Source organism: Choloepus didactylus, chromosome 4 (assembly GCF_015220235.1).
Source record: "Choloepus didactylus isolate mChoDid1 chromosome 4, mChoDid1.pri, whole genome shotgun sequence".
Classification (NCBI taxonomy): domain Eukaryota; kingdom Metazoa; phylum Chordata; class Mammalia; order Pilosa; family Megalonychidae; genus Choloepus; species Choloepus didactylus.
The window spans coordinates 184,100,740-184,117,265 of NC_051310.1; the positions used below are offsets into that span (position 1 = coordinate 184,100,740).

Sequence of the window (16,526 nt, forward strand, 5' to 3'; positions counted from 1 at the left end):
CCATGAAAAATACTTGATAAAGCCAGAAAGTGCTCCAGAACACCGGTTCCAGAGATGCACCAGCTGGGCAAGGTCTGCTAAATCCACAGGGACTGTGCACTTGGTGAAACTTGGAGTCTGCGTTCGGAAATGAGTGAGTGAGCTGGCTGAATGTCTGGCGGCCGCGCTGCGGTGTGGGGAAACCGTGGGTTGGCATTTGGAGGTGAACTAGTATTTTTTTAAAAAAAAAGCCAAAAGCAGTTGCAGATATGGCAGCAAGAACCACACAGTGAAGTGTGGCAGGAACAGGCTGTACAAATGCCTCAATATCTGGCATGGAAGATAGCCTTTTGTACACCCACTGCTAATTGTCTCAGAGTGAGAAAGATAGAGGTTAGCCAAAAGCGGAAAAAAACCATGCCCCTTGCAGCCATCTTCCCAGCGGGCTAGGAAAGCTCCTTCCTGGCACAGGCACCACAGCCCAGAGACGCGCCAAGGGACCCAGTGTGACAGAAAAAGTTTCCAGCAACACCAGCACAGGCCACAATATCAGGCATGGACAATAGCCCTTAGTGCACCCACAGCTAACTGTCCTGGAGCTGGGAAGGCAGAGCTGTGCAAAAAGGGGGAAATTAACATGCCCCATTCAGCCATCCTTACAGCAGGCTGGGAACACCCCTGCATGGCATGGCGGTCCAGAACTTCCCTTGAGGGACAGCATGCACTTATGATGTAGCACAGCCGTCCCTCAGCAGAGGCCCTAAGAAGGGCATGGCTGGGAAGAGGGATCCACTCAGAAATCCCAGGAACCATATGACAATACCAAGGACTTGTGGATCAGCGGCAGAGACCATCTGTGGTGAGACTGAACTGAAGATTTAGACTCTTGGAATAGCCTTAAATCTCCAGGAACACCAGGGAGGTTTGATTAGTAAAGCTGCCCTGCCTCCCTAACCTCTCAGACACACGCCCCACATTCAGGGCAGACAGCACCAACGACACACCCAAACTTAGTGCACCAATTGGACCCCACAAGAACCAGACCCCCCCAAACACCACAAAGACAAATTTGAGGAGGACTGACTTGAGGGGAATAGGTGATTCGCAGATGCCGTCTAGTGGTTAGTTTGAGAAAGTGTATGCCACCAGGCTGTAGCTCTGATAAATTAGAGACTGGTGCTTCAATAATCCTTCATATCCTAAAAGAACACCATCAAGTAAAGCAAATGCCAAGAGGCCAAAAATAACAGAAAATTTGAAAGCATTTGATAAAACCAGACAATATGGATAACCCAAACCCAAACGCCCAAATCAAAAGATAAGAGGAGACACAGTACTTGGAGCAATTAATCAAAGAACTAAAGACAAACAATGAGAGCATGGCACAGGATATAAAGGACATGAAGAAGAACCTACAAGAGCATAAAGAAGAAATTGCAAGAGTAAATAAAAAAACAGATGATCTTATGGAAATAAAAGAAACTGCTGACCAAATTAAAAAAGATAATCATAGTACAAGACTAGAGGAAGCTGAACAATGACTCAGCAACCTCAAGAAACACAGAATGGAAAATGAAAGAACAAAAGAAAGAATGGAGAAAAAAATTTAAAAAATTGAAATGGATCTCAGGGATATGATAGATAAAATAAAACATCCAAATTTAAGACTCATTGGTGTCCCAGAAGGGGAAGAGAAGGGTAAAGGTCTAGAAAGAGTATTCAAAGAAATTGTTGGAGAAAACTTTCCAAACCTTCTACAGAATATAAATACACAAAGCATAAATGCCCAGCGATCTCCAAATAAAATAAATCCAAATAAACCCACTCCAAGACACATTATGACCAGACTGTCAAATACTGAAGAGAAGGAACAAGTTCTGAAAGCAGCAAGAGAAAAGCAATTCACCACATACAAAGGAAACAACATAAGACTAAGTAGTGACTACTCAGTGGCCACTATGGAGGTGAGAAGGCAGTGGCATGACATATTCAAAATTCTGAGAGAGAAAAATTTCCAACCAAGAATGCTTTATCCAGCAAAACTCGCCTTCAGATTTGAGGGAGAGCTTAAATTTTTTACAAACAAATGCTGAGAGATTTTGCTAATAAGAGACCTGCCCTACTTCAGATAAAGGGAGCCCCCTACCAATGAAGAAACAAAGAAAAGAGAGAGAGAGAGAGAGAAATTTAACAGACATATATAGAACATTACATCCCAAATCACCAGGATACACATTCTTCTCTAGTAATCACGGAACTTTCTCCAGAATAGACCATATGCAGGGACATAAAACAAGCCTCAATAAATTGAAAAAAATAGAATTTATTCAAAGCACATTTTCTGACCACAATGGAATACAAATAGAAGTCAATAACCATCAGAGACTTAGAAAATTCACAAAGACCTGGAGGTTAAAAATGAGGGGGAGGAGGCGGGGCAAGATGGCAGACTGGTGAGCTGTAAGTTTTAGCTACTCCTCCAGGAAAGTAGGTAAAAAACCAGGAACTGCGTGGACTGGACACCACAGAGCAATCTGACTTTGGGCATACTTCATACAACACTCATGAAAACGTGGAACTGCTGAGATCAGCGAAATCTGTAAGTTTTTGCGGCCAGGGGACCCGCGCCCCTCCCTGCCAGGCTCAGTCCCGGGGGAGGAGGGGCTGTCAGCTCCGGGAAGGAGAAGGGAGAATTGCAGTGGCTGCTCTTATCGGAAACTCATTCTACTGATTCAAACTCCAACCATAGATAGACTGAGACCAGACACCAGAGACTCTGAGAGCAGCCAGCCTAGCAGAGAGGAGACAGGCATAGAAAAAAAACAACACGAAAAACTCCAAAATAAAAGCGGAGGATTTTTGGAGTTCTGGTGAACGCAGAGGGGGGAAGGGCGGAGCTCAGGCCTTGAGGCGCATATGCAAATCCCGAAGCAAAGCTGATCTCTCTGCCCTGTGCACCTTTCCTTAATGGCCCTGGTTGCTTTGTCTATTAGCATTTCAATAACCCATTAGATCTCTGAGGAGGGCCGTTTTTTTTTATTTATTTTTTTTTTTTTAAATCCTTTTTGCTTTTTCTAAAACAATTACTCTAAGAAGCTCAATACAGAAAGCTTCAAAGAATTGCAATTTGGGCACGGCAAGTCAAGAGCAGAACTAAGAGAGCTCTGAGACAAAAGGCAATAATCCAGTGGCTGAGAAAATTCACTAAACAACACAACTTCCCAAGAAAAGGGGGGTATCCGCTCACAGCCACCATCCTGGTGGACAGGAAACACTCCTACCCATCGCCAGCCCCATAGTCCAGAGCTGACCCAGACAACCCAGTGTGACGGAAGTGCTTCAAATAACAGGCACACACCACAAAACTGGGCGTGGACATTAGCCTTACCTGCAACCTCAGCTGAATGTCCCAGAGCTGGGAAGGTGAAGCACTGTGAATTAACAAAGCCCCATTCAGCCATCATTTGAGCAGACTGGGAGCCTCCCTACACAGCCCAGCAGCCCAGAACTGCCCTGGAGGGATGGCACTCACCTGTGACATAGCACAGTCATCCCTCAACAGAGGACCCGGGGTGCACGGCCTGGAAGAGAGGCCCACTTGCAAGTCTCAGGAGCCATACGCCAATACCAAAGACTTGTGGGTCAGTGGCAGAGACAAACTGTGGCAGGACTGAACTGAAGGATTAGACTATTGCAGCAGCTTTAAAACTCTAGGATCATCAGGGAGATTTGATTGTTAGGGCGACCCCCCCTCCCCGACTGCCCAGAAACACGCCCCACATACAGGGCAGTCAACACCAACTACACACGCAAGCTTGGTACACCAATTGGGCCCCACAAGACTCACTCCCCCACTCACCAAAAAGGCTAAGCAGGGGAGAACTGGCTTGTGGAGAACAGGTGGCTCGTGGACGCCACCTGCTGCTTAGTTAGAGAAAGTGTACTCCACGAAGCTCTAGATCTGATAAATTAGAGATAAGGACTTCAACTGGTCTACAAACCCTAAAAGAACCCTATCAAGTTCAGCAAATGCCACGAGGCCAAAAACAACAGAAAATTATAAAGCATATGAAAAAACCAGACGATATGGATAACCCAAGCCCAAGCACCCAAATCAAAAGACCAGAAGAGACACAGCACCTAGAGCAGCTACTCAAAGAACTAAAGATGAACAATGAGACCATAGTACGGGATATGAAGGAAATCAAGAAGACCCTAGAAGAGCATAAAGAAGACATTGCAAGACTAAATAAAAAAATGGATGATCTTATGGAAATTAAAGAAACTGTTGACCAAATTAAAAAGATTCTGGACACTCATAGTACAAGACTAGAGGAAGCTGAACAACGAATCAGTGACCTGGAAGATGACAGAATGGAAAATGAAAGCATAAAAGAAAGAATGGGGAAAAAAATTGAAAAACTCGAAATGGACCTCAGGGATATGATAGATAATATGAAACGTCCGAATATAAGACTCATTGGTGTCCCAGAAGGGGAAGAAAAGGGTAAAGGTCTAGGAAGAGTATTCAAAGAAATTGTTGGGGAAAACTTCCCAAATCTTCTAAACAACATAAATACACAAATCATAAATGCTCAGCGAACTCCAAATAGAATAAATCCAAAAAAACCCACTCCGAGACATATACTGATCACACTGTCAAACATAGAAGAGAAGGAGCAAGTTCTGAAAGCAGCAAGAGAAAAGCAATTCACCACATACAAAGGAAACAGCATAAGACTAAGTAGTGACTACTCAGCAGCCATCATGGAGGCAAGAAGGCAGTGGCACGATATATTTAAAATTCTGAGTGAGAAAAATTTCCAGCCAAGAATACTTTATCCAGCAAAGCTCTCCTTCAAATTTGAGGGAGAGCTTTAATTTTTCACAGACAAAGAAATGCTGAGAGAATTTGCTAACAAGAGACCTGCCCTACTGGAGATACTAAAGGGAGCCCTACAGACAGAGAAACAAAGACAGGACAGAGAGACTTGGAGAAAGGTTCAGTACTAAAGAGATTCGGTATGGGTACAATAAAGGATATTAATAGAGAGAGGGAAAAATATGGCAAACATAATCCAAAGGATAAGATGGCCGATTCAAGAAATGCCTTCACGGTTTTAACGTTGAATGTAAATGGATTAAACTCCCCAATTAAAAGATATAGATTCGCAGAATGGATCAAAAAGAATGAACCATCAATATGTTGCATACAAGAGACTCATCTTAGACACAGGGACACAAAGAAACTGAAAGTGAAAGGATGGAAAAAAATATTTCATGCAAGCTACAGCCAAAAGAAAGCAGGTGTAGCAATATTAATCTCAGATAAAATAGACTTCAAATGCAGGGATGTTTTGAGAGACAAAGAAGGCCACTACATACTAATAAAAGGGGCAATTCAGCAAGAAGAAATAACAATTGTAAATGTCTATGCACCCAATCAAGGTGCCACAAAATACATGAAAGAAACACTGGCAAAACTAAAGGAAGCAATTGATGTTTCCACAATAATTGTGGGAGACTTCAACACATCACTCTCTCCTATAGATAGATCAACCAGACAGAAGACCAATAAGGAAATTGAAAACCTAAACAATCTGATAAATGAATTAGATTTAATAGACATCTACAGGACATTACATCCCAAATCACCAGGATACACATACTTTTCTAGTGCTCAAGGAACTTTCTCCAGAATAGATCATATGCTGGGACATAAAACAAGCCTCAATAAATTTAAAAAGATTGAAATTATTCAAAGCACATTGTCTGACCACAATGGAATACAATTAGAAGTCAATAACCATCAGAGACTTAGAAAATTCACAAATACCTGGAGGTTAAACAACACACTCCTAAACAATCAGTGGGTTAAAGAAGAAATAGCAAGAGAAATTGCTAAATATATAGAGACGAATGAAAATGAGAACACAACATACCAAAACCTATGGGATGCAGCAAAAGCAGTGCTAAGGGGGAAATTTATAGCACTAAACGCATATATTAAAAAGGAAGAAAGAGCCAAAATCAAAGAACTAATGGATCAACTGAAGAAGCTAGAAAATGAACAGCAAACCAATCCTAAACCAAGTACAAGAAAAGAAATAACAAGGATTAAAGCAGAAATAAATGACATAGAGAACAAAAAAACAATAGAAAGGATAAATATCACCAAAAGTTGGTTCTTTGAGAAGATCAACAAGATTGACAAGCCCCTAGCTAGACTGACAAAATCAAAAAGAGAGAAGACCCATATAAACAAAATAATGAATGAAAAAGGTGACATAACTGCAGATCCTGAAGAAATTAAAAAAATTATAAGGGGATATTATGAACAACTGTATGGCAACAAACTGGATAATGTAGAAGAAATGGACAATTTCCTGGAAACATATGAACAACCTAGACTGACCAGAGAAGAAATAGAAGACCTCAACCAACCCATCACAAGCAAAGAGATCCAATCAGTCATCAAAAATCTTCCCACAAATAAATGCCCAGGGCCAGATGGCTTCACAGGGGAATTCTACCAAACTTTCCAGAAAGAACTGACACCAATCTTACTCAAACTCTTTCAAAACATTGAAGAAAATGGAACACTACCTAACTCATTTTATGAAGCTAACATCAATCTAATACCAAAACCAGGCAAAGATGCTACAAAAAAGGAAAACTACCGGCCAATCTCCCTAATGAATATAGATGCAAAAATCCTCAACAAAATACTTGCAAATCAAATCCAAAGACACATTAAAAAAATCATACACCATGACCAAGTGGGGTTCATTCCAGGCATGCAAGGATGGTTCAACATAAGAAAACCAATCAATGTATTACAACACATTAAAAACTCGAAAGGGAAAAATCAATTGATCATCTCAATAGATGCTGAAAAAGCATTTGACAAAATCCAACATCCCTTTTTGATAAAAACACTTCAAAAGGTAGGAATTGAAGGAAACTTCCTCAACATGATAAAGAGCATATATGAAAAACCCACAGCCAGCATAGTACTCAATGGTGAGAGACTGAAAGCCTTCCCTCTAAGATCAGGAACAAGACAAGGATGCCCGCTGTCACCACTGTTATTCAACATTGTGCTGGAAGTGCTAGCCAGGGCAATCCGGCAAGACAAAGAAATAAAAGGCATCCAAATTGGAAAAGAAGAAGTAAAACTGTCATTGTTTGCAGATGATATGATCTTATATCTAGAAAACCCTGAGAAATCAACGATACACCTACTAGAGCTAATAAACAAATTTAGCAAAGTAGCGGGATACAAGATTAATGCACATAAGTCAGTAATGTTTCTATATGCTAGAAATGAACAAACTGAAGAGACACTCAAGAAAAAGATACCATTTTCAATAGCAACTAAAAAAATCAAGTACCTAGGAATAAACTTAACCAAAGATGTAAAAGACCTATACAAAGAAAACTACATAACTCTACTAAAAGAAATAGAAGGGGACCTTAAAAGATGGAAAAATATTCCATGTTCATGGATAGGAAGGCTAAATGTCATTAAGATGTCAATTCTACCCAAACTCATCTACATATTCAATGCAATCCCAATCAAAATTCCAACAACCTACTTTGCAGACTTGGAAAAGCTAGTTATCAAATTTATTTGGAAAGGGAAGATGCCTCGAATTGCTAAAGACACTCTAAAAAAGAAAAACGAAGTGGGAGGACTTACACTCCCTGACTTTGAAGCTTATTATAAAGCCACAGTTGCCAAAACAGCATGGTACTGGCACAAAGATAGACATATAGATCAATGGAATCGAATTGAGAATTCAGAGATAGACCCTCAGATCTATGGCCGACTGATCTTTGATAAGGCCCCCAAAGTCACCGAACTGAGTCATAATGGTCTTTTCAACAAATGGGGCTGGGAGAGTTGGATATCCATATCCAAAAGAATGAAAGAGGACCCCTACCTCACCCCCTACACAAAAATTAACTCAAAATGGACCAAAGATCTCAATATAAAAGAAAGTACCATAAAACTCCTAGAAGATAATGTAGGAAAACATCTTCAAGACCTTGTATTAGGAGGCCACTTCCTAGACTTTACACCCAAAGCACAAGCAACAAAAGAGAAAATAGATAAATGGGAACTCCTCAAGCTTAGAAGTTTCTGCACCTCAAAGGAATTTCTCAAAAAGGTAAAGAGGCAGCCAACTCAATGGGAAAAAATTTTTGGAAACCATGTATCTGACAAAAGACTGATATCTTGCATATACAAAGAAATCCTGCAACTCAATCACAATAGTACAGACAGCCCAATTATAAAATGGGCAAAAGATATGAAAAGACAGTTCTCTGAAGAGGAAATACAAATGGCCAAGAAACACATGAAAAAATGTTCAGCTTCACTAGCTATTAGAGAGATGCAAATTAAGACCACAATGAGATACCATCTAACACCGATTAGAATGGCTGCCATTAAACAAACAGGAAACTACAAATGCTGGAGGGGATGTGGAGAAATTGGAACTCTTATTCATTGTTGGTGGGACTGTATAATGGTTCAGCCACTCTGGAAGTCAGTCTGGCAGTTCCTTAGAAAACTAGATATAGAGCTACCATTCGATCCAGCGATTGCACTTCTCGGTATATACCCGGAAGATCGGAAAGCAGTGACACGAACAGATATCTGCACGCCAATGTTCATAGCAGCATTATTCACAATTGCCAAGAGATGGAAACAACCCAAATGTCCTTCAACAGATGAGTGGATAAATAAAATGTGGTATATACACACGATGGAATACTACGCGGCAGTAAGAAGGAACGATCTGGTGAAACATATGACAACATGGATGAACCTTGAAGACATAATGCTGAGCGAAATAAGCCAGGCACAAAAAGAGAAATATTATATGCTACCACTAATGTGAACTTTGAAAAATGTAAAACAAATGGTTTATAATGTAGAATGTAGGGGAACTAGCAGTAGAGAGCAATTAAGGAAGGGGGAACAATAATCCAAGAAGAACAGATAAGCTATTTAACGTTCTGGGGATGCCCAGAAATGACTATGGTCTGTTAATTTCTGATGGATGTAGTAGGAACAAGTTCACTGAAATGTTGCTATATTATGTAACTTTCTTGGGGTAAAGTAGGAACATGTTGGAAGTTAAGCAGTTATCTTAGGTTAGTTGTCTTTTTCTTACTCCCTTGTTATGGTCTCTTTGAAATGTTCTTTTATTGTATGTTTGTTTTCTTTTTAACTTTTTTTTTCATACAGTTGATTTAAAAAAGAAGGGAAAGTTAAAAAAAAAAAAAAAAGAAAAAAGACAAACAAGGAAAAAAAAAAAAAAGATGTAGTGCCCCCTTGAGGAGCCTGTGGAGAATGCAGGGGTATTCGCCTACCCCACCTCCATGGTTGCTAACATGACCACAGACATAGGGGACTGGTGGTTTGATGGGTTGAGCCCTCTACCATAAGTTTTACCCTTGGGAAGACGGTTGCTGCAAAGGAGAGGCTAGGCCTCCCTGTATTTGTGCCTAAGAGTCTCCTCCTGAATGCCTCTTTGTTGCTCAGATGTGGTCCTGTCTCTCTGGCTAAGCCAACTTGAAAGGTGAAATCACTGCCCTCCCCCCTACGTGGGATCAGACACCCAGGGAAGTGAATCTCCCTGGCAACGTGGAATATGACTCCCGGGGAGGAATGTAGACCCGGCATCGTGGGATGGAGAACATCTTCTTGACCAAAAGGCGGATGTGAAAGGAAATGAAATAAGCTTCAGTGGCAGAGAGATTCCAAAACGAGCCGAGAGATCACTCTGGTGGGCACTCTTACGCACACTTTAGACAACCTTTTTTAGGTTCTAAAGAATTGGGGTAGCTGGTGGTGGATACCTGAAACTTTTAAACTACAACCCAGAACCCATGAATCTCGAAGACAGTTGTATAAAAATGTAGCTTATGAGGGGTGACAGTGGGATTGGGAATGCCATAAGGACCAAACTCCACTTTGTCTAATTTATGGATGGATGTGTAGAAAAGTAGGGGAAGCAAACAAACAGATAAAGGTACCCAGTGTTCTTTTTTACTTCAATTGCTCTTTTTCACTCTAATTATTATTCTTGTTATTTTTGTGTGTGTGCTAATGAAGGTGTCAGGGATTGATTTAGGTGATGAATGTACAACTATGTAATGGTACTGTAAACAATCGAAAGTACAATTTGTTTTGTATGACTGCGTGGTATGTGAATATATCTCAATAAAATGATGATTAAAAAAAAAAAAAAAAAATGAGGGGGAGATGAAAACATTCCCAGATAATCCAAAGCTGAGGGACTTCATCACCAGTAGATCAGTCCTATAAGAACTGCTAAAGGGAATTGTGCAGGCTGAAAGGAAGGGACACTAAACTGACTGAAACCACAGAAGAAATAAGGATTTCCAGTAAAGATCACATGGTAAATATAAATACCAATACTACTGTATTTTTGATTTGTAACGCCACTATTCACTCCCTACAGGATCTAAAAGACATAAAGTATAATGATAAATCAGTGGTTTTGGACTCAATGTAAAATATGTAATTTTTGACAAGAATTACGTAATTGTGGGGGAATGGAGGAGTATAGGAACATAGTTTATGTGTCCTGTGGAAGTAGAGTTGGTATCAAAGAAAAACAAGATTGAAATAGATTTAAGAGGTTAAATTTAAGCCCCACAGTAAACACAAAGAAGGTATCAGAGAATATGACCATAGAGATGAATAGTAGAGTATGGGTTACGAGAAGTGGTGGAAGGGGCATTGGGGAGTTAATAAGAAATGAGTGTAGGGTTTCTTTTTGGGGTGAAGGGAAATTTCTAGTAATGGATGGTGGGAAGGTGATGGCATTGCAGCATTGTGAATGTGATTAATCCCCATGGTGGAATGTTTGGGAGGGGGTGGAATGGGAAGATTGCTGTATATATGTTTCCACAATTGAAAATAAAAAAAGACAGTCTAAATAGATAACGACAATTAAATGCCAAGGATGAGCCTGGATGGGATCTGAGGATGGAGGAGATGAGGCTCAAAGGGACACAGCTGGGACCTAAGAAAAAAACGAAATACAGAATGTAAGCTTTGTGCCAATGTTGAATTTCTTGAACTTCTTAGCTGTGCTTAATGTGATTGCATAAATGAATGTCCTTGTTCATGGGAAATGTATTTGTGAATTATATTGTTTGTTCAAGGATGTGTGCAGCCTGCTCTCATATGTTCATAGATGAAGGATGATAGATAGGGAGGGAGGGAGGGAGGAAAAAAAGAAATGGTAGAGTGACAGGATGTTAAAGTTGGTGGATCTGGGGTATCGGTGGAGAGGGGTTGTGGTATGTGGGAGTTCTGTGTACAGGGTTTGTATTGTTTTTGCAACTGTTCCTGTAAATTTGAATTTATTTCAAACTAACATTCAACAACAATAAATAAATAAGTAAGTAAGTAAGTAAGTAAGTAAGTAAGTAAGTAAGTAAGTAATGGCACTTCTGTGACAGGAGACAAATTCATAGCATGCCATGCACCAGCAAGGGCTAACAAATTATTGGACATTTTCTGTGCCAGATATATTATTATGAGTTCTACTATGGTGTCAATTCATAGTAGAAAAGTTTAGAAAAAGCATGGTGGGTAAATATGTCACTGGCTTTTAAAATGACTCTTAGACATTGCTTTCCTAAGCAGTTCTAGAAAACTGACTTCTATTTAATAAAGTTCTTTTCACAAAATGGAATAGGCTCATAGAAAATAGTCTGATAACAAAGACTGCATCCTATTATTATTCAAGCATTTGTTCAATTTTGTTAAAAATGTACATATTGCCAAGTCATCCTCCAGAAAGTCTAATTCAGGAGGTATGGGATGGGCCCAGGAAACTACTCCATGATGAAAGTGTTCTGCTGCAAACACTTTGCAAAATCCATACCCATAGTAGACAATGTTTTCATATTAATATGCTGTGTCATTTGGGCACTGTGCAAACCAGGTAAATAGAGACATTGAAATGAAATTATGTCCATACCCAAAAGTACATTTATTAGTCAATTATTTGACCTCCATTTCAAAAGCATATTATTTCCAAGATCAGTTAACACTTACATAAACATACCGGTGTACAGAGGAAGATAATCAAACATATTACAATATTTTTAGTAGAATATTAACTTTCTTGATAAGGTACACATTTTCCTTGACATTTTGCAAACCAAGAGTTTAAAATATGGGAACTTTATCTATAAAACTTAGAGTTTCACAAGAGTGAGAACAACAAAGAACACCTGACACTCTTCAATTATGGGGACAGGACTCATGCTCCTCTTGCAATGTTAGAAGAGTAGTGAACTAGCCTCTGTTCACTTATTTGCAGGTTGTTTACATTAAGATGATCAAAGCTTAATTTATTTGGGGTGTACTTAAGAGCTACCTCAATGATGTCACCTCTTTGAAATGTACAAACTCTTCCAACTCTGAGCATAACCAGATGGGGAAAGTATGCAGCAAACTTGATTTGCATATGTGAGGCACCAGAATTATGACATGCCTAATTACAGCTAGTGAATAGTAAACCAAGGTACCAGCTTATATTTATAAACCCATTCTTTATCATAACTCTAATGTTGATTTTTGTAGTGAACAGCAGTCTGAAATTTGTGCAAAGTAATCTTCACACAAGGAGAATAAAAGTTTATTTTGTTTGCTCAGTCTAGAATATACAATTCTGCAAAATAAAAAAAAAACGGGATTAAAAGATGAAGGATTAAACAAAACATCTATGTTTATAAAGCTTCTGTACCCTGCACAAGACAGAGAGTCAAGTCTCTGTTTTCTGAGCTGGCAATTGTTAAAAAAATCATCTCAGAAATAAATTTACCCAGCTGCTTTAAAAGACTTCAGGAAGTGGGCAGTCTTTCATTTCTGGAGGTAATCTTCCCCTTTCAGCTCTATGGTAAGAAATCATTATTCAGTCCTAAGAAAAGATTCTGGCTGAGATTAAAGTCCACTTTCTCCATTTCCAAGAAAACTAGAGCAGCTGGTTAGTCTCCTAGTTAAAATAACTCTTCAAACATCAGATCCAATCTTGTCCCCATCACTTAGTAGCCATGGGACTTTGGGAAATAAAGCCATTTATTTCTGCAGCATAAAAATATTAAATGTAGTTTTATTTTATCTCTTAAAGAACTTTTGTGTGTATGTTGATATAGTTCAGACTCTACACAACCCAATGAAAATACTTTAATCTCTACAGGCCAGTTTGTTAACATGTCAGATGATAGGAAAAAACATAATAAAGAAACATCTACCTGCTCACTTCCTAGCAGTTATAAAGATAAACAAAGCTAATAAACATGACAAAACTTAGAGAACAATAAAGCACTGTTCAAGTGTAAGGCTATAACATGGGTAATAATATATCTACTGTTTGATTCTTTCTTTCTCAGAAATTCTACTGTAATCACTTTACCCATCCCCAAAGGATCTGCTTCCTTAGTATTTTGAGCTTTTCTTTCTGACTAACTTATATTTTAAAAATATTACAGAACTAAGGAAATCAAAACTAGTTACAATAGTATATAATGTGCTCATCCCAAGATCAACATAATTACACCCAGTTTTTCTATGCTAACCTCTTATGTTTATGTCTCAATATTCTGTTTCCATTTTTAATGTGATGAGATTATTAACTTTTTAAAGTCTTGGCCACTAAGACTTTATATTTTTATTTTTTTCTGAAACATATTCCTATCAAGTCTTTCTCGTTCTTAATCATAAAATTTACTTCTCTCTCCTAATGACTTTTACCTGGTGCTTAATAGAATATTTTTCTAGTTTAAAGCAATTTAAATCTTAGACAATATTTCTATGCCAGTCACTGCCAACACATAATAGAGCCCCAATACATCTATAATGAATAAATTAAGGAATAAACTAATAAATCAGTAAAAGAACGGGTATTTCAAAAATTTAGCAAATCATTGGAACGTATGTTAAAGAATCTATGTGTGAGCACATCCTTTTTTCATTGTCCAATAAAGACAGATTTAATCTTTTCACCAAATGAGCAGCTGGAGTTGCTGAACAGCATTGTTAGAACTAAGTAAGTGTGAATAATTAAGCCACTCAATTCTCCATGCTGTATATACATATCAACTCACTTAATATTTCCTACAATGTTATTAGTTTTTAAGGAAACCAAGGCACAGAAGAGTGAACTGACTTGCTCAACAAGATTCAGGAGTTAGTAAGTGGAAGAACCAGGATCCAACCCAGGCGCATCAAAGTCTGCACTTTTAGAGGTTTTTGCTAAGTGAAAAGGACTTTTTAAAAGCTCCTTTTTTTAATTTAGTTATTTAAAAGTAAAAATTTATATTAATTGCCACTTGAGATAGGAGTTTCTCAAAAGGAAATCAAATTCAAATTTTAATACATTCAGTTGATTGTGTGTGTGTGTGTGTGTGTGTGTGTGTGTATATATATATATATATATATATATATATACATATGCAATCATACAAAAGCCCATTTGTTCTTCCATGTGATCTCTGTCTCTCTACACTAGTCCAATCTTTGTTCTTTCATCTGGCAATTTCTTCTTAATCTATTTCTAGTTATTTTGAGGTCTATATACTAAAAACAGGCTAACAACTTAAGTTTCAGTCTTGCTAATGTTTTGACGTTTTCTACAAAAATACTTCCCTAGAAACACCTACTTGAAATTACCAATTAGCTTTCTTCCCTTAAACATAGTAAAAGAGTTCTTTTGCTTGGCTTTGGAATCACAAAACACTTTTAGCAACTCAGATCATGAATTTTTTATGAATAATCTTTAACATTCCTCAGAAATTTATATGAATAGGGTATAGGCTTGCTTGTGGCATCTATGAATACAATGTTTTAAACAACAATAATTGTACCTTCTATATACACAAACACATTACATGTGGCATATTGCAATTAAATTATACTCTGTGCATTTACCAAAAGCTTTTCAGGTATCACAGAATTTTCTAAGATAATTGTGCCTTGTTCCTACAAATACAGTAGAAATCATTTGGTCTATAAGAAGCTACAGAATCTTTTTAAACATTAAATGTGCATAATAGATGTATAACATTAATAGTTCCATACCTGTTTTATTGGAAAGTCTAAATGACACCATCTTATCAGGAATATTACACACATTCCTCACTGAAGCAATGCAGCTATAATTAGCATAGTCCTGAGGTCGAAGATTCTTTAGTTTTAAGATCTTTGTTTCACCCTGAAAATGCAGAAAAGGTTATTAGAAAAAGCCAGTGGTAACTAGAATGAATGAATGAATTGTGGCATTTTATTGCATTATATCAAATTATTATCAGAATATGACAGATCGTCTTATTTTTCAAGGAAAATGTCTTAAATCCTTCAAAAAAACTGCATTTAAAAATACTGTAATAAACCTGGGGATATAATATTTCTGACAAAAACCACAATGAAAATTTATAATGCTTTCTTTGCAAACCAGCTTCCTAGGGGGTTGTGTCTATTTCTGGTAGTAGTTATGCAAATTACTATGCAAAGACCAGAACAGTGTATGTAATAATGGAGTTTATTCAACAAACCCTGCAATCAATGCAAACTTCAACATGAAATGTTACGAAAGAAAAGAATTTTGAAGAAGAGCCAATAAATGAAACACTGTTGGTTGAACAAAGTTAATGAAGTAAATCCAATGATAGATAATTAAATTTATATGCACAAATATTTTGTGTATAGGAACAATGATGGATGACAGATGTAAAACTGAAAGAAGTATTTGTGTTTCTATACTATTATTGTTATTGTTATTTTGTGTTCAGGAGTTCAAGGTCAAGATATACCAGGTAAGATTGTAAAATTGCAGCGAGACCCAAATCAGGCAAGTGGCCAGAAGTATCTTATAAACTCTTGATGAGCCAGGAAAGAACATGTAAAACCTTATATAGAAATTGTGCAAAGGGTAAATCCATGGCTTAATTTAGGGTTTCCTGTTTGTGTTGTGTACTTCCATGGATTTTTTAAATTTATTACCATATATACAAGCTAACATTTTCCCCTTTTAATCATATTTGGATATATATTTCAGTGCTGTTAATTGCATTCACAATGTTGTGCTATCATTAACACTATCCACTACCTATATAAACATTTTCATACTTCCAAATAGGAACTCGTACACTTAAGTGTTAACTCCCCATTCCCTACCCCTACCACGTCCCCTGGTAACCTATATTCTAGATTCTGACTTTATGAGTTTGCTTATTCTAATTGCTTCAGATCAGTGAAATCATACAATATTTGCCCTTTTGTGTCTGGCTTATTTCACTCAACACGATGTCTTCAAGGTTCATCCATGTTATTGCATGTATCAGGACTTCATTCCTTTTTACATGAATAATATTCCATTGTACATATATACCACATTTTATTTATCCATTCATTGGTTGATGAACCCTTGGGCTGCTTTCATCTTCTGGCATTTGTGAGTAATGTTGCTATGAACATCAGTGTGCATTTTTAT

General features: G+C 37.9%; 1 protein-coding gene across 1 annotated transcript in view; it reads right to left on the bottom strand.

Annotated features, from left to right (window-relative positions):
- MDGA2 (MAM domain containing glycosylphosphatidylinositol anchor 2) overlaps positions 1–16,526 on the bottom strand; it is a 1,012,098-nt gene that overhangs the window by 377,569 nt on the left and 618,003 nt on the right. Inside the window, exon 5 of the mRNA XM_037834933.1 lies at positions 15,116–15,248. Within this exon, the coding sequence (XP_037690861.1) occupies positions 15,116–15,248 (133 nt within the window). The remainder of the gene's footprint in view (positions 1–15,115; positions 15,249–16,526) is intronic.